The sequence below is a fragment of the Taurulus bubalis genome, assembly GCF_910589615.1.
Source record: "Taurulus bubalis genome assembly, chromosome: 4".
NCBI classification, from domain to species: domain Eukaryota; kingdom Metazoa; phylum Chordata; class Actinopteri; order Perciformes; family Cottidae; genus Taurulus; species Taurulus bubalis.
The window spans coordinates 26315707-26334404 of NC_136592.1; the positions used below are offsets into that span (position 1 = coordinate 26315707).

General features: G+C 41.8%; 2 protein-coding genes across 2 annotated transcripts in view; both read left to right on the forward strand.

Annotated features, from left to right (window-relative positions):
- Positions 1 to 2134: 2134 nt before the first annotated feature.
- On the forward strand, positions 2135 to 8024 carry htatip2 (HIV-1 Tat interactive protein 2; the record flags this gene model as incomplete). Its single annotated transcript, XM_079216647.1, has 7 exons — positions 2135 to 2250; positions 3552 to 3741; positions 3829 to 3936; positions 4745 to 4882; positions 4983 to 5044; positions 6570 to 6806; positions 7298 to 8024. The coding sequence occupies 6 exons, from the start codon at positions 2135 to 2137 to the stop codon at positions 6784 to 6786; spliced, it is 831 nt and encodes a 276-aa protein (XP_079072773.1). The 3' UTR covers positions 6787 to 6806; positions 7298 to 8024.
- Positions 8025 to 9751: 1727 nt separating this feature from the next.
- prmt3 (protein arginine methyltransferase 3) overlaps positions 9752 to 18698 on the forward strand; it is a 45618-nt gene continuing 36671 nt past the window's right edge. Inside the window, exons 1-9 of the mRNA XM_079216443.1 lie at positions 9752 to 9785; positions 10008 to 10155; positions 10854 to 10936; positions 11042 to 11091; positions 11274 to 11379; positions 12047 to 12206; positions 12745 to 12886; positions 15199 to 15264; positions 16666 to 16787. Coding sequence (XP_079072569.1) covers positions 9755 to 9785; positions 10008 to 10155; positions 10854 to 10936; positions 11042 to 11091; positions 11274 to 11379; positions 12047 to 12206; positions 12745 to 12886; positions 15199 to 15264; positions 16666 to 16787 — 908 coding nt within the window. The 5' untranslated portion in view covers positions 9752 to 9754. The remainder of the gene's footprint in view (positions 9786 to 10007; positions 10156 to 10853; positions 10937 to 11041; positions 11092 to 11273; positions 11380 to 12046; positions 12207 to 12744; positions 12887 to 15198; positions 15265 to 16665; positions 16788 to 18698) is intronic.

Consider the following 18698-nt stretch of genomic DNA (forward strand, 5'->3'; position numbering starts at 1 on the left):
CAATGAAAACCAACTCTTTATGATCCATAAGTCCTTTAGTGCGCACTAATCAATGGTCAAACGCAATTGACCACTGACCACCATTGGTATTTCCACCTCCAGCAGCGAAGCTCTAAAAGGAAATTGAACCACGTTTCTGCCACGCACCCACTGTGGCATAAGCCTTCTTATTCCAACTTCCTGTCTGATCAATGCGAGAGACAATGACTCAACAGGTGCGACAGACAGGAGCCCAGCGGCAGCTTCCCTCCCCACCGCTAGGCCCAATTAGCACCCGCGGCTCAGGAACAAAGAGGCGACATTTCATTTCAGCAGAGTGCCAGTTAAAGGCCTCTTCTCTCCACCTCAGCCTCTTTTCTTTCTGTCTCTTACTGCTGACAAATTTAAAGGATCAGATTCATCCCCGGCTCCATCATATTCTATTAGATTGGGTCGATTCCTTGTGTTCGACGTGGCAGGGGTGTTAAAAACATGGGGTGTTGATGAATTCATTGCATGTGACTGGACTTGCTTTCTTTGTGTGGAGGTTTTGGCTAATGAAACCCCCCGATGGTCTGACAAAAGGCAAAGACTTTTTTTTTGGTTTTGGTTAGCACTCCAGGTCCAGGCTGGTTTTTCTGACTAAATTATTGTCATCCCGGATAACTTTTCTACTTCTTTAGGGAAGAAAAGATCCAATGTATCCTAATTACGTTAAACAGCTTTTCATTATTATTTTGTACAGTGCCTGATGTGTAAATGGCTTTTATCAGAGAAAGGATGGAGAGCCTTTCTCTTTCTCCACATGGCTGCAAGACCCTGTTTTCTGCCATTAACTATATGTATTATATTTTCAGCTTTTTTATTTATGTTTTTAGCAGATATTTCTTATGAAAAAGAACTCTTCTTTTTCAGCAAGTATTTTGAGTGGGAAGACACCACACAACATCTTGCATTTAGGCTTTTGTAAGATGAAAGAGGTAACTCAAAGTTTTAAATGAATACTGAGGCTTTTCTTTTGTGTTTGAATCTCCTTCATCTGCTTGAAGACAACTGTACGTCAAATATTAGTGTTTTAACCACGGTGTTGTTAAGATCATGTCTTTGGTCTATTAGGGCTGGTCCAGTGTAATTATTACAAATTGAATTTAAAAGAAGACGGCAAATTCCTGACAGACCCTGAGTCGAGCATTAATGTATTTTTCTTAAACTAAAGGGTTTTATATTAGCAATTAAAATCCCTTAAACTACAGCTTTAGTGCGTTAGTTCCCTGCAACTAGAAAAGATGGGCTCTCTGCAGTGGTAAACCAGGAAACTATAGTGCTGTGTGAAGGGCACTGTCGGAGATTATTTCTACACCCATATTGCTTTAACCCAAGTAAAATATCGGAGTACAAAACTGTCTTATTGACTGATGTGAAAAATGCAAGAAGAATCAATGGAAGTGGTATATTAATGTGTAAAAAATATGGTTGTGCTTGCATTGAATACCTCGTAAAAAAAAAACACTTCCCTAAGGGAAAACAAATTCATGAAGTTATCTGTTTTAGGACTGTTATAATTGTGATGTTAACACATATACAAAGTTGCAAAATGCCCTGTCATGCTCAGAGACAAACTTAACCCCACTTTAAATAAATGTTTGTAACTAAGTTTGTAACTTTCCCTGTGAAGCTTTGCCTTATCAATCTAATACTGACAAATAATGATGTAGACCAATTAATACTACATAATACTAAATCATATTTAGTACAACAGTTAGACAGTAATTATGTCGTAATGGGTCACGAAATCAGAGTGGCTAAAAAATGAACACATCACCAATTGTAGGATATTCTTCTAATATACAGTATCTTCTTGCAAGGTTTTCTAAAAGGGCAAGTGCGCATGCGCATTAAACGTTGTCCATGGTGGAGGAGACTGGCTTACTGAAGTTCAAAGATCTCTCCCTTTCTGTGGAATTACCTACAATATTAAATAAAATACACAACTAACATTATTGCCATGAACTCGTGCCGTCTATTGACGGTGATCATTTATACTTTTTTTTAAAATTATTATTTCCCTTAGCCTATCAACGCAGCAGAAAGACACACGAAGCAACCAGGAAGTACTCCTGCAATTCACCCCCTGCTCCTCCCGGGAACGTCTGTTATGAAACTCCTGGACACCGCCCTAGGAAAAGCGACCTGTTTTTTAACTGTCGTAATTGTTGTCATTGCGGCTGTTCTGCATTATTTCGACGACCCTGCTTCGGTTAAATACACGAGGTAAACACCCGCGGAAGTCGCGTCTCTTGCTGCGGGACTCTCGGCACATGCGAACACCAGAAAACAGGCAACGTTACGTCGGCTAAATGTGAATATGATTAATAACGTATAATGTTCGCTACAATGGTACCGTACCTGTGGACCACGCATGTAAAACGTCGAGAGAGAAGCAACGCCTTTTATTCCTCCCCGGGTCTCCATTGGGTAACTGGCGCGAACGTCAAACCAAACCCCTTGAAGAAACAAGTGGATTTAAAGTTGATTTACCTCTTTGGAAAACATATTCAACTCGTAGAACAAAACTATGACTGGATTCTGAATGAGTGGTATCCTCTCGTAGATTCGTCGTTCATCGTGTCGACTACAGACACGTTTTTATTATTGTATACAGTCGATTTGTGCCGTCCACCTAATACTAAACTAGCTTCCGTCTGAATTTAACATGTATTCTCATGAATCTTTACAACGGCCGTCCGTTTATCTAGGCGTTATCAATAAACTGCAATCGAGTCGGACAGTTTTCAGCTGCCTTCAAAGTATACAGAAAGTCACAGAAAAAATGTCTTCCTGTTAGTTCCGAACTTCTGTCTACTTGTAGTTTACAGATCACGTTTGGATTTATTCATATGTGTTTGTAGATATATATATATATATATATATATATATATATATATATATATATATATATATATATATATATATATATTCACGTAGAAATGAGTGTGTAGCTGCATCCTTTGGTGTTTTTTATGTTTGCCTGTGAAATACATTACTACTGGTTTTGATATGTGTTGTATAAATAAGATTTTGTATTATCAACCACACAAGATGGGTTTTTAGATTAAACACAAGACGAATAGTCAACAATCGAGCGTTAAGTATTACAACTACACATAAACTAAGGATTTTCAACAACAGGTGGTGTTTGCTGTCAGATCTAAGAGCCAATCAGGTCTCTGATGTGGCGACAGCCAGGCGTTTCCCATCATGCACTGGGCCAAGCAGTACTGCGGCGCCTGGCTCTGAAATCGACGGGCGGCTTGGTCTCGTGGGATTATTGTTGACCACGTGTGCGTGGTGTCAGAGCAAGTCGGGACCAAGTCGGACACAAATCTAACCGGCATGCATTGCTCGCCGATCGCCGACGATCGATTCTGCGCAGAACTGGCTCATCTCGAACAAGCCTAATGTCCACACAGCATGTTTTTTTTTTTCTCCACATTTGCATTCATTGCCTGCATATAACCCACTTTGTTTGATGCACTCACGCTAATGAGCAGTCACTTTGTTTTGGCCCGCAGCATGGCCGAGGACTTGAAGACTCTGGAGGGAGACTTCCGGCAGCACAATAAAAGCTGTTTCATCCTCGGCGCCTCCGGGGAAACAGGCAAGATGTTGCTCCAAGAGCTGCTGGGCCGCAACATCTTCTCCAAGATCACCCTCATCGGGAGGAGACAGCTCAGCTTTGAGGACAAAGCATATGAAAACCTGGTGAGTGGGTCTTGATGCTCAAGTCAGTTTACACACATCATGCGAGATTCATCATGTCGAGAGTGACATTTTCTTTACTGCATCCAGCTACAAGAGGTGGTGGACTTTGAGAAGCTTGAAGACTATGCTGCAGCCTTCCAGGGCCACGATGTTGGCTACTGCTGCCTGGGAACAACCAAGGCAAAAGTGGGGACTGTAAGTTAAATATTATGGATCAAGCGTTGGTACTGAAATGGTGGGTCAGTTAAGATCTTTCTGTTGGAACTGTAGCACAAGTTACCAAAATACAGTACACAGTGTATGTTAGGGTATGTGATGGGGTTACAAGACTGACAAACCGGCTGATACATCTCCCAATATTGCATATATCGCTATCACCATAGATGTAGACCAGTGAGAAGCAAAAAACACTCAAATGATGATCAGCCAATATATTGTAAGCGTTTTAAAACCCTCCAGTATCGATATGTTATTGCCTTAAACAGTTTAGTTTAGTCGGGGTGTATTTTCTCACTTCCCACACACACTTGTTTTGGGTTAAATAAAAGCGAATGAGCAGTTGCTCCAGTAGTATATTTTATTCTCAAGCCAGATATTTAATTGACAAAGCGGCAGTGCTATTCAAGTGTTTGGCATTACACTTGCGGATGAACGACGGAGGATACTTACAGCACTCACAGCACTGCCTCAATATAGATAGGTTATTTAAGGTTTTCAAAAAGCACGAGGTTAAAGTGTCAAATGTGTTTTTTATCGTTCACATATTCTCAGCTAATAAGATCTAGAGCTGTGATAAATTCTGACATATCTCAATATGATAATTTTGTCTCAATATTATTATTTGGCAAGACATAAACAACAATTATAACATATAAAATGGTTGTACATTTTTCATCAAAATAATTTGAATGATCATTTGGATTTCTTTCTTATGAATTATGAAATATTGGCGAAGTCATTTTTTTTTTTTTTTCTTCTGTTATTTCTCTCTTTTCACTAACAGGAAGGATTCATCCGCGTGGATCATGACTATGTCGTAAAATCAGCGGAGCTCGCCAAGGCAGGAGGCTGCTCTCAGTTCCACCTGGAGTCCTCCAGAGGAGCCGATAAAAACAGCAACTTCCTCTATCTCAAAGTCAAAGTACTTGATTACCTTCCTCTTCCAGAAGAAGTCTTCTCCTTTTTCCTCAACTAAATGATCACATCACGGAATTTTTCTTTTCTTTTCTTTTCTTTTCCAGGGACAAGTGGAAGCAGAGATTGAGGCGTTGGGTTTTGACAGATATGCCATCTACAGGCCAGGGTGAGGGATCTCATTTACTTCATTCAAATCACTATTAACCTTCTGACATTATTAATATTAAAGGAACAACAACAAAACGTACACCATGCCCAATTGATACTGCACATGTTCTTGTGCAAACTATTACTACACACCTGTGGGCAAACACGCATGTTGTGACCGAGAGATTTGTGTTGAAATCGGCAGGAGGAGATTTCGTTAAAGTCAGCAGTTAGTGGGCAACACAGCCCTTCCTGGTTAAATAACAGCTAACAGCTGACGTTAACAGAGGTTGTATTGATTCACATTATAATGCGTTCAATCTCTTTTAAGTAAAAACTATGCAGTAAAAATTAGTATTGGGGCGAAGGTAACTTATAATGCTATCATGACGTGTTCAAATTTAATCTCGTAAAATCTCGTTTTTGGCGAGAATAAATCCAGGTGAGATGTTTTCACAGCAATATACAATAGATATTAGAGAGGGAAAGTTTCACTTCCTAACACTCGCTCGAAGCTGCTTATAATACATCAAGTAAACTACTAATGCCAAGATTCTTTTTAATCAAAGCCTGATTTAACATGATTTTTTTAATAATTTGAATTGTGTTTTTTTTTTTTTTTATGAAAATAACCACTAAGTTGACAAAGTAAAAGGATAATCAGGATTTATCGGGTATCGGAATCGATAAGGAAAACATGGTGTCGGAACTTGTCATGGATGGGTCATATTAATGTGGGTGTAACATTTTAAAGGTATAGTTTTGAAGTGGGGTCTTATGAAGTTCTTATTCATAGTCCGTGTTTAACTACAGTAGATGGCGGACGACACGCCCCCAATTTGGAGAAGCAGACCGGAGAATCAGGACCGGAGCAAAGAAATGTTCTGCTGCTGAAATCTATCTCTTCGTGTACAATTTTGGAACATTTTCCCATGTAGAACGGAAGGTGGAACTTATCTACACTGTTGTAAAAAAAAAAAAAGGTGACGAGTCTGGTGGCTTTGAAGAAAGAATCGCTAAGTTTTACTTTCAGGACAGTTCCACGTTAGAAGGGGCTGTTTGGCTTCAAGCAGTGAAAATATTCTGAATAACACTTAAATGGATATTTACCTTTTTTTTTTTAGGTGAGCCTTTCCTGTAGGTGGCTAAAATATTAAAATGTTTCTGCTGTCCCCGTTCACACCAGTACATTGGTTTGCGTCCGTGCTGGTACTCTTGTCTGTTTCTCCAAACTGGGCCTACTATCAGGTAAATGCCGACGATGGATACCTCATACAACTCCACTTCCAAACATCCTAACTATCACTTTAATGTACCAAAGACACAATTATAAGCTACTGGGGTGCAGAGCATGAAAAAACATTTGATGGTACAGATTTACTTGATCGACACTATTGATTAGGTTAGTCATTCTAGTATGACATATTGAGAATCAATGTTTTTAATCGCCCCAAGAAAAAATATGGATGTCAATTCTGCTGAATGAAGCAGTTATTTGCCATTCATCAATACCTTTTGTGGGTTTATTTTTTTTCCTCCAACAGGGTTTTGTTGGTAGATAGGCAGGAGAGTCGGCCCGCTGAGTGGATGGCCAGGAAATTCTTGGGAGCCTTTTCGTCCGTGTTCTCCACGTCCATGTCCATTCCAATCCAAGCGGTGGCCAAAGCGATGGTGTCCAACACTCTGCTTCAACCTGAGAAGAAGGCGGAGATTCTGGAGCACGCAGACATCACCAGTCTGTGGAAAAGTGCAGGGAAATGAGAGAAGGAAATACCCGGGAGGTGAGAAAATATTACCCACTTACACAGATTTTTAAATTCAAGCAATAATTCCCGACATGGGACTGAACCAAGTTGGACTCCTTGACATCTATTTCTGATGACTATGTGGATGTCAAGCCATTTACATGAGACACAGGACACTGAGGCAGTGCACCTCACAAACGGGTGGTCATAGTCTCCATAATGTTAATGCCCTCGTCCAGTAAACTAAAGAGGCTTAAATCAAAGTGGGCACTTTTCAACTGTTTCTGTGTCTAAATGATTAATTAAAAAATTGGTCCAGTATGGAACGAGGCGGCAGGCACCAACTCTGCTGTCGCGTTCTCTCCATTAGTCACTTGGACACAACAACATGGGAACACATAGGGTCCAGGTTTGAAAATGCCAAAGGTACCCTTTAAGTTGATTATTTGGACTTTGACAGTTCAGAGTTCACCGGGATGTTCTGTGTGACCTGTATTCAAACTACTCGTTTTATTTTCTCTTTTCAGGTACTTTCAGAGACGACTACATACTTCACTATATTCACATCACTATCCAGATTTTCACATGACTCAAAATGGGTTTCAAAGAGTGTTTCTATTAAAGTACTTGACTGTAGGGGTTTCTGCTAGGTTCTTTATGGAGAAAACATGCAAAGCTCTCAAATATATTGACTCCTGAAAGTGTATTTAGGTTTAATTGATTTGCTCTTGAATGCTATTGTGATATCGTCATCAGGGAACCATTGCAGGCTTTTCGATGTGCACCATTTATGCTCCGAGTCAACGCACTGAACAACTGCCTTTAAAATAAATGCTCAAGTTTATTTTCCACTATATTAAAATATTGGATGTCTTTAACATATTTTTTTATTAAATTCTTTTAAATATTTTACTGTGTGGGTGTTTATTAATTTATCGGGTGTCTATATCTGCGCTGTACCACGTCTGTGCACTGCATCATATGTAATATATTGGATGCAATTCACCATACCTATGCTATTTTTGATGATGAATTTGAACTAATGATCCTATTTCTTTTATGATTTTTTTTTTTTTTCTTTCCTGGTAAATTCTAAAATATTAAGATAATTTATTGTTTTTCATTGTTGTACACAATTGTCTTCTACTATAATTAATTTAATTTCCTTTTTATTTTCTTATACTTGTGTTTTGATTATGTTACTGCTCCAAGTGAAGTGCTTCAAATTGCTTTTGTGTTCAAATAAACTTCTTTGATCTAGCAGCGCCCCCTTGTGACTGAATGTGGTTACACTCATCGGGCTCTAAACACTTGTATGATATAGGCTTCTCTCTTAAACTAAGTAGCTTTGGTTTATTTGGGGATAAAAACATAGTTAAATAAAATGTATATTTTGGGTAATCTTTGTAGCAAGACAGTAAATCCTTTAAAATTCAGAATTGACACCTGAGAGTCTGTGGGTCCAGATTATTTTCTGATGCGAAATACACAAATGTTTGCCCTGACATTACAAGTCGTACAAACAGCTCTGGGTGTTGCCATCATGGCCGTGCAGTAATTAGCCCAGAGTAGGGGTCTGGGTTTGTGTCCATCTAAATATACATTGGAAACCAATATAAACCTATGTTGCCTTCTACTCTGCAGGCTTTTCTTTTGGCTGCTGGTCGATATTGTAAATTGTGTGTATACGCAGAGAGGTATTGCTCGACACGTCGATCTGCAAATTTAGCAGCCATTAATATTTCATCCACTTTACAGAACACACATTGTCTGTGTGTTTTTGCTTCACTAGTTTATGTCTGACATATCCAGACAGGAACCGATGGGATGACACAATTACAAGAGGGAGAATTATAAAAGATGCCGTGAATCAACCATGTTCAAAGTGCCGACAGCTGGTTACGAGACATAGAGTGTGGACTCTTCTTATAACAAGAACAATCCCTAAATTAATGCCAGAACTACATCAATTGCAGACAGAGGCCCGAGATGCAGAGCTTGACCCTCAAGCAGCAAACTGCGAGGGGTTAGAGCTTCCTCAGGAACAGAAGACACCATCATGATGAAGTCCCTGATGAATGAATGAATTATACTGGAGTTTAAATTGACCTGCCAGATGCTGCTTCTGCAAACCCCTATTGATGGCAACACCAGCAAGAGAGCAAGGCCTTATGGTTGAACGGATGAATTATTTTGCCACTCATCTTTATTTGTAGTTATAAATGTTTGCAATAATATGAATGCCAAAGCTGTCAAGGTTATGATGATATATCATAATAACTAACAATTTCCTTCCCCTATAGAATTGAAACCTATACTTGGAGCTTTGCCGCTTGTCCATAAAAGGATTTTTTGAATAAATTACATTGAAAACTTTGCTTGACTTTTGTTCTTCTGTTTTTTTTTTTATTTGAACGAAAGTTAGCTAAACATCTGTTTGGCTCTTTAGCAGTTACTAGCTAGATATAAGCAATGTGTAGCAGCTGTTTTTTTCTTCGGCAAAACAAAGATGGCAGCCAAAAACGTTTTTCGGCTGCCATTTTTGCAATTTTTCTTGACAGAGGCGAAAGCGCAATTTCAGCCAAATAGTTTATATTTTAAATTTGTATTTAGATATTTTGCCCTACAATGTTTTCCCCATTAAGCTCCAGTCCACAGAGCTGTTAATATTTTCTTTGCAAGTAATCTTTTATTGACAGGTTCAAGGTTGTGCAGAACTACAATCAATCAATCAATCTGTAATACAGGTAGAAGAGCTGCACTGTTTAATATGTGACGATTAAACCTGTTAAACAGTATGAGTGTCGAGCTGTTAAAAGTATTCTTTTTGACTACTTGGGCGGTTAAAGTATGTATCCCATAAATTAAACTCTGGCGACATCTAGTGGTCATCATATGCAAGTGTCTCTTCTGACTGCCCGGCTCCGCCTTCTTTTTACGTCCCCCAACGTCACCAGGAAGTCTTCTGTAACCAAGGCGGCATCATGGCAGAATACACAGACCCACGTGAGTTTGGTAAATAGAACATTTACAACAACAAAAACTCCCAAAACTTTAGCTGTTAAAAATACCAGAGCTCATTTTGGGCTCGCGAACATTTCTCTTGCGTGTAGTCCATTTGCTTTGTCTTCAGTTTGCGTCACGCGACGTGTTAACGGCCGTTTGCCTGCAGCTGTATCGGTTGTAACGTTGATGCTAATCTTTCAAACGACTGTGAACGACGTTTTGCTTTGACAGGCGGCGATGAAGCTGCCGTCGACATGCCGGAGCTCTCCGACGGTGACGACGATGATGACATTGGCAATGATGAAGAGCAGTGGCAGTGGGCGGAGGAGGATGAGGAGGACAGTCGGCCGGCTAACGTCACATGTCTATTCTGTGACAGGTGAGGTGGCGTTGCATTTTCAGACAGACGAGCCCACCTGTCTGTCTTCTCTATGGATGGCTGTCTCTATTTAGAAGCACAACATCAGTCGAGGAAGGATTGTTTTCAGAATCTGAATCGTTTATTTGCCAAAGTACGTTGCACATACAAGGATTGTGACGAAGTGAAAGGTGCAAGACAATAAACATAGACATAGAATAAAATAATAAAAACAGTAAGCGACAGTGCAATGATCAAGACATAATTGAAAGATGAATATGGTAAATAAAAAATGATATCAGTACTTTAAAACAAGTATATACTATGAATATAAGTGTATTTTAATAATGAAAAGATGTGCAAGGTTGTTGAAGGAAATTGTCCTGGGGGTGTCAGAGTCAGTCAATGGGGGTCCCGGGGCGTCGCCGATGATCCCGACTGCACCTGGACATAAACTGTATTGTGGCATGAGGTCCTGATGGACCGCAGGGACTCAACAGTTTTGGTTTAGACTGCACTAAACCAGAGGACCGTGACATAATCATAAACAATAGTTTGGATATCCATACTCAAGAACCTCAAGAAGTACTAATATTACGAATTCAAGGCTTCATTCTAATTGTTCCTACTACACTGTACTCTTTTTACCTGTACAATGAAGCAAGACATCTGAGAAGCTGTTTTTGATTTTAAAGATGTCATATTTTGTGTGTTGTCAGGTTGCTGAGCTCCGTGCCCGCCACCCTGCAGCACTGTGCGGCCGAGCACCAGGTCAACCTCGTGGACGTGATAAGAAAACATCGTACGTAGACGAAGATGCTCTCTGCGACAATGAAGAACCGGTGGATTATTCGGTTTTGTTGAATGGCTCACCCTTATCTTCTTTTTTTCTTCATCTCCTCATTAGATTTAGATGACTACGGTTACTTAAAGATGATCAACTTCATACGGTCGACAGTAAGTAGTGTCTGTAATGAGATGGGATTTAATGCTCGCGTCATATTGTCACATTTTGTATGTTGAGTTTAATTTCTGTTCGTACCTTGTGTTCATTGTACATATTTAATTAGAAAAACATCCACTAAAAGAACTTAAAAAAGTATAATATGATTGATTTATGGACAAATCTGTGTTTATAGAAATGTGATGCGTCCGGTCTGACGGGACTGCCAGACGCTTCTTTACCTTGGGAGAGCGAAGAATTCCTGCGACCAGTCCTGCAGGACGACCCTCTGCTGCAGACCGGTACGGCCAGTGTGCAAAAATAAATGAAACTAGTTTGAACAAAGCGTCGCTTGAATAACGCAAAAGGCAGAATGGTTTGCATTTGTTCCGAATGGTCACACTTGACGTGGGGGAGAAAGTCAGGTTGCGCAGAGAGGGCCGAGGCGATTGTAGAAATGTGGCTATTTTTTTTTCTGCAGACACTGCAGTCAATGATTTGTTCATCAGAATCCCTCTGAAAAGCGCCTCAGAGAGGGAGCAGGTTTAGTATGCTGTGTAGGTGCAGAGCGCGTCGGTGGAGTGACAGATATTCCGGTTGAGAAAACACAACGGGGACTTACCTTATTCTGCCCGCAGCCTGGCTGTAGAAATCGGCCTCTGTGCCTCACGTCCCTCAAAAGCAACACCCATTTCTTGCATGGAGCTATTGTTTCAATGAGAGGTCTTTAAAACCGCTGTAAGGTCTGAAAAATCAGAATTTAGGCAGATTAGGAGTTTTAGATCATTTAACAGTCCCTTCAAGGAAAGCGTTTTGTGCGACAGCCATTTAAAATACAACGCAAAACGTGGGGTGCATGAATACAATCAATATATACAATGCATACTATGTGTTTTTTTTAAATGAATTTAAACCTGTTAGTGGCTGTGGTGAGCATTTATGTCTTACATCTTCGTTTGCTTCTGGCAGACCCTGAGGAGCTCTGTGAGGACTCGAGCCTATCGATGTGCCCGTCGTCCGGGGCCAAGTCCCATGATGCACTGCAGCAAAGGGCGCAGGCCGCTGAGGAGAGAGCCCGTAGTTCAGAGGAGGCGCTGACTAGAGCCATGGACGACCTGCACAAACTCAAGTCGGTGATGTTTCTGCATTTATTTTTTATAAAAAGTTTTCTTTATGACTACTATGTGTAACATTTGTCCTATTAGTTTATTTAATGTCAACGCTGGGTAGATCTGTATTCTCCTTTTCTATCTTCTTGAGAGAGCTTGCAGTGTGTGTTGCTCTACTTTTGCTCTACTTCTGCACTACCCTCCTGGGGCCAGCAGGGGGACACAGTGAACCCAGTTTTGCTGCAGCAGCAGCAGCAACTAGAGTACCTTGTTGAAGAAGTTTGGAGGAAGGATAGAAAAAGGGAAAGGAAAATTCCACTGCAGCATGGAGGTTAAAGTGAGGAGGGGAGGTAGGAAAGGGGGGGTGGCAATGAGGGGAAAATTACAGAAAGAGTGAGGTTGGGGGGTTGGAAAGAGAGTTAGAAAGATTAATGCCTCCCGTCTCCTCCGTTTACTGCTACGTCCTGCATGAAGGTTGTGTGTGCTCTCTGCTTTTCTGCTCGCTGCCTTTGTCCTAACAAGAGAAGTTAAACGCAGATCTGTCCCGCTTTCGTTCAGGCTTCTGGCTCAGGGTTTGGTGCTGAACGCAGAGGCGGGCCGACCGGGCAACCCGGGCGCCGTGGCCGAGCTCCGCGAGGACGAGGACGAAGCCTACTTCAGCTCCTACGGCCATTATAGCATTCACGAGGAGATGCTGAAGGTCTGAGTTGTGCAAACACACATAACAAACACACACACACACACACACACACACACACACACACACACACACACACACACACACACACACACACACACACACACACACGTACACACTGGCCAGGCCTGCGGGCCTCATTACAGTCTCCGCAGAGCAAAAGTGGGTTCATCAGCGTCCGTCTTGGCTGAGAGAATTCCATGTAGCACGTAAAGGGGGGAAAAAAAAAAAAAAAAAAAAATCATCATCTTTGTGCACACACTGATATGGAGGACAAGACATTTCCTCAAAAGTGATAAATCAGCAATAAGCGCTGAGCTCTCATGTGAGACACCAGCAGTACCGCTGCACATCGGATGCTCGAAACGTGGAAATACATTTTTACGCTGCTCAAGTGCTGAAACCTGAAAGTGTCAGCAAGCTGGGGGGGCTTTTGTGCGTGCGTGTGTGCGTGTGTATGTGTGTGTGTGTGTCTTCTCCCTTCCTATTCTACTTACCGCAGTGCTTAGACATATTCCTGTTGGCTGTCCTGATTGGTGCCAAGCGCTGTTAAGTTTTGCGTCACTTGTGCCTGCGTCAGGCTCTAAACTCGCGTCAGAGCCACAGGAGGGGAAAAGAACATGTGATGAGGGGGTGGGGGGGCTTTGCGGTAGAAAGTGTTCAACTCTTTCACAGGTCGCCAGGAAGTGCATCATCTATGACGTGTGTTTTAGAGACCGCACAAAAGGGGCCATCAGGATTTCTGAGTGTCCCTTCTGTAAAGTCTTAATCCACTTTTAATTTGTTCCTGCTTCAATAAAAAACGTATACTGGCCAGTCAGTGAGACACGAATGAATTTAGAATCTTTTCATCGTAAAGCGGCCTCGTTCGGCTTGCTTTTGAGCTCACGTTTAGTTTAATTGAAGAGTTTTGGTGTCCCCTTGTGGTCCAAACTGAGAATGAATTGTCTTCAGACGTAGGTTCTTATATTAATTACAGCCGTCATTTTTCACAACATCATCTGAGAAAACAGGTTCAGATAATTGTTTTGTTTATCTTAAACATGCGATATGTACAATGAAAGGGTTGATTGGTTGCTGTAATATTTCCTCCCTCACGTGATCACTATAACACTAATGTAAGAGGTGAGAAACTAAATCCAAAGTCTCTGTTCTTTGCAAAAATGCTTTCAACGGTTTCGCTAAAACATCAGCAGACTGAGATGTCCTCTGAAGTTTGTGTTGCTGTCCCTCTGCTGCTGCCCAGCAACCAAACACCGTCTGTTAAAATGCAAAAGGGTGAATGGACAGCGAGAACAATTGGAGTGGGGCTGCAGCCAATGATTATTGTCATTGTCTATCAATCTGTCGATTTATTTTCTTGATGTCTCATTTATTTACGAAATGGGGGAAAAGTGTCAATCAGTCCCCAATGCTGAAGACGATGTCCTCAAATGTCTTATTTTGTCCACAACTCAAAGATATGCAGTTTACTGCATAATTTACATTTAAAAAGCTGGAATCAGAAAATGTAAACATATATATAATTTCTCTGATTACTGAAACCGATAGAGTGATTGATAACTCTTTCAATGTACATATGGGCATGTAGGCATTGTGGTGCAATGGATTGTAAAAAATCTGAACCTCCTTCAGCCGTTCTTGTGAGGTAAAGTTCAACTCTGATTCAGACTCGGTTTGACGAATCAGAAGCTCCTCATCTGCTACGATGTGTTGAAGCATGACTTATTGTCATTTATTTTGACTGTTCCAGCTCAGTACAATGACCAGCGAATGAGTCTTTGGTTATCATATTAACTTTACTCACGAGTTACTAATTGAAAACTTCCTTTTGCATGTTAATATCTTCCAAGAGCTCCATATTGAAGAGAACCGCCTCAATTCCACGCTGTCTTGCTCTCAGCAGCTTCTGTAGCTTCTCCTCCAGAGAAGACGTAGCTCGAAGAAGTAGAAGAAGAAGTAGCTCTAAGCCATCTCTCTTCCTCTGTTAAGAGTTGCACCTGCACAGTACGGATCGTACCCAGACTATTGCCGTTTTATATTAAGTTCATGAACTTAGGCGCAAGCGATCTTTTTAACTATCGGGTTAGAGATGTGGGCAAATATCCAGATTAATTTACTTAAATAAAGATTAAACATGAGAATTAACTTAAATCCTTGTGTTTTTTTTATTTTTATAACTGCTAATAAATTAAACTATTTTCATTGGGACAATTAAAAATCAATTAGTAGTTAATTTCTAAACTTGCCCAGTCGGGAAAGTAAAAAAAACAAAAAGAAAACCACTAACATTGATCCCCCGATTCTCTCCGCAGGATAAAGTGCGCACGGAGAGCTACCGAGACTTCATGTACCGCAACCCCGAAGTGTTCAAAGACAAGGTGAGCCGAATGCACACAGATATGTGCTTTAATGTGTGTATACATGCAGTATTTGCAGGGTAGCCGGTTTAATCTACATCCAAGCCTATTAAACAGAAAGAAAAAAGGCGTCTGCGCTTTGCGGGAAAGACATTAATAAGAGGACAGTGTCTGATTTCAAACACAGTGTGACTTTATTAGCGGCTTGAATGTCGACTGCAGAGTGCTGATAACACACACATGCAATCCGCCACCAAACCCAGAACAGTCCCCCCCTCGCCCCCCCTCCCAAATGGCCCCCACTCATTCCCCTGCAGAAAGCAGTGGCCTGTATCATGACCATCCATTATATGGGCGGCTGCTGGTTAGAGCTGGGATGAGGCTGTAGAGTGGGGAGGCAGGTTGTGTTGATGGAAACGTACATTATCCCTGTCGCAGCGCAGCATTTGGCAGAGAGGGAAGTGTCACCTTCCATTCTCTACAGGAAGTGGACAGAGAACAAAAGCGGAAGTTCTTGTTTCCGTCCGGTTAAAGAGAGTACAAAAAGATGGAGAAAAGAGAGAGGAGTTGTGTCAGCAGTGTGTCGCCGACCCTCTGTGAACCCATAAAGGCAGCGGGACGCTCGCAGGCAGGTTAAAGTCGCCTTAAATAGAGAGGCGCATTAACATGGTGATACATATAGATGCCATATAGTCACTGCAGCTGTGCCTCGGCCGTTTAACACCAGTCGGGGGGCGAAGATGAACAAATTAACTGTAACCTACGGGAACCTGAAATAGAAGTGTGAGGGAGGGGGGGGCAGTTAAGGTGCTGAAGACAGCATGTGAAACATACAGACTATTAATTTTGATGACTTGTTCGTACAAACGTTGGTACCGAAGCAGTTAGAGGTCACTTGGATGTTGAAGTTCAGATTGTCCTTCAAACACAACATTGCCAGCCTCCGTTATAGCTGCTTGTTCATTTGTTCTTTACTTATCTACATATTTGGGTTTTCCAGTGCAAGACTCTTTTTTTTTTTCTTTCACGTAGCTCCTGAACATATTTTTTTCTTCTGTTGCGGCTCCTCCTTTTTAAAAAATGCTATAAAATGATGGAAGATTCACAACCAGATCATCTCTCAAATCTGACGACTAGCTACTTTCCCATACATTTTTAGCCGCTTTAAATTTCCTATCAAACTGTTCTGCAACAACATGTTTTCTCTGCATCTGTGTAAAAAAAAGAAAAGGGAGATGCGTCACAATCTGACCAGCAACCTTGTTCATACTACAACGTTCAAAGCCAACAGTTCCATTTCATCCTAATGATTCAGTTGCCTGAATTTTCTAATCAATTCGAGCACTTTTTGTCAGGCAAGCTTTTTTTTCCCTCCAGTGGTTCATTTCTTGCCCTCCTCCTCTTCCTCCTCCTCCCCTGCAGGTGGTGCTTGATGTGGGCTGTGGGACTGGTATACTGGCCATGTTCGCGGCCAGAGCTGGGGCCAAGCAGGTGATAGCGGTCGACCAATCAGAAATCATCTATCAGGCTATGGACATAGTCAGGTGAGACACACACACACACACACACACACACACACACACACTACAGTCGTGACCCTCACATTGCACGACACACAGCGGCCCTTCAAGAGTAGAGAGTAGACTAAGCCTCCAGGAAGAGGCAGCTTGGGCTTTGAAGCAAATTGTACATAGTGGCCAAACGGTGGAATTACAATTACCACTTCCGGGGGTCCGTCACGTGACGTCACAGAGACCAAAAAGACTTTCCTCCATAGCCTTACATTGGGAAAGAGCCGTCGGTAATTTAGTGGCAAATTTTTTTCTCTTTGAGTCGACGGGTCCTCTTTCCCTTTGTGTGCAGCAGAGGATTGTGGGAGTGGAGGTCTGTGTGACCTCCAGCCACCTTTTTATTCGTTGCAGCTGGTTGACTTCAATAGAGCTGCTGTCGGTCGTGTGGCCATAATGCACATAATTTACACCTGACTCATTCACCACTCGCCTCTTTTCCTCTGCAGGGGGGCTTCAGTCCGAGCCCCCCCCACCCTCCCACACACACACACACACACACACACACACACACACACACACACACACACACACACAGAGACATGTAGATGACCCCCCGTTGGTACCTTTTTAATACAGTCCTCAGTCCAATTTCAGGTAGTGTGCGTTTCCAGTTTTCCAGCAGCTGCCTCTCCACTGCGGAGTCGTTTACCTCCACCTGGGCCTCCACTGTCACCCACGTCTACCTGCAACCACGTCCTCCATCACACCCCTGCCTCCAAAATGCATTTTTGAGTTAGGGGCCATTATGACTGCTATTATTACCGTTATGTAAGAGAGTGTCGTATAAGCAAAAACGACGGGGTTTGCTGAAGGAAAAGGACATTTTAATTTTACAGCCCACTGACTCGCTGTAGGAGAGTGTGTTGGCATGCTGGCTGCGTCGCAGGTTCGCCAGCGCTGGAAGATTCAGCTAAAAAAAGATGTGTACCCCCCCCACAGCCCCTCCTACACACTCGCACATGTACACACACAAACACACACATGCATTAAGACACACACATCTTGCCCGTGGCTCCATTTAAACCTACTGCCCACTTGGGTTGTGATTCTTGTGTGTGTGTGTGTGTGTGTGCGTGTGTGTGTGTGTGTGTGTGTGTGTGTGTGTGTGTGTGTGTGTGTGTGCAGATGGACTTTGTGTGTCCACCACGTCCTCTCGATGTTAATATCAGGATTGTAATTAAAGTGGCTCCTGTTGGTTGGGCAGGAGCATCCATCTCCCGTCTCCACTCCGTCGCCGAAGTTTTAAATGAAAAGCTCGATGTGACTTCCTTCCTTCACAGTCACTTCCTTAATGGATAATGTCCAAATACGTTTTTTTTCTTCTTTTTAAATTGCTGGAATTGATGGATTATCCAATTGAATGCTTTGAATTGTGACAACAAAGTGGAAAAAACGTTTTACATAGATTAATGAAATTCAACTTTTAATAGTGAACTAAAGATAGACGGCCATATTATCAGTTTGCGGACGTTAATCAGCCAACAGCATTTAACTTTGGGTCAAAGACTGCTGATCAGTCAGTGACGGGCTCCCGGCCGTGAGCACATGTAGTTCAGGACAAACTGGCAATTGTTGGTGCGTGTAGATTGTGTTGTTCATTATACCAAATTCCCATCAACCCAAATATGATTCAAATATAACTTAAATATCTTTCAACGATCATTATGAAGAAAAAACTAATTTCATGTCGTGAAGGACGTATTCAGCCTCTAAAGACACTGGTTTCCTCCAATGAAACGTCTTCTCTCGCCCTCTGTCGTCCCTTTTTACACACAATACTGTCGTAAAGAAGATCCGTCACTAAGCCGGCTTCACTTTTTTTATTATACTGAACCAAACAACACCAGCATTATTCTGCTCCAGTGTGTAATTTTAGTTAGCATA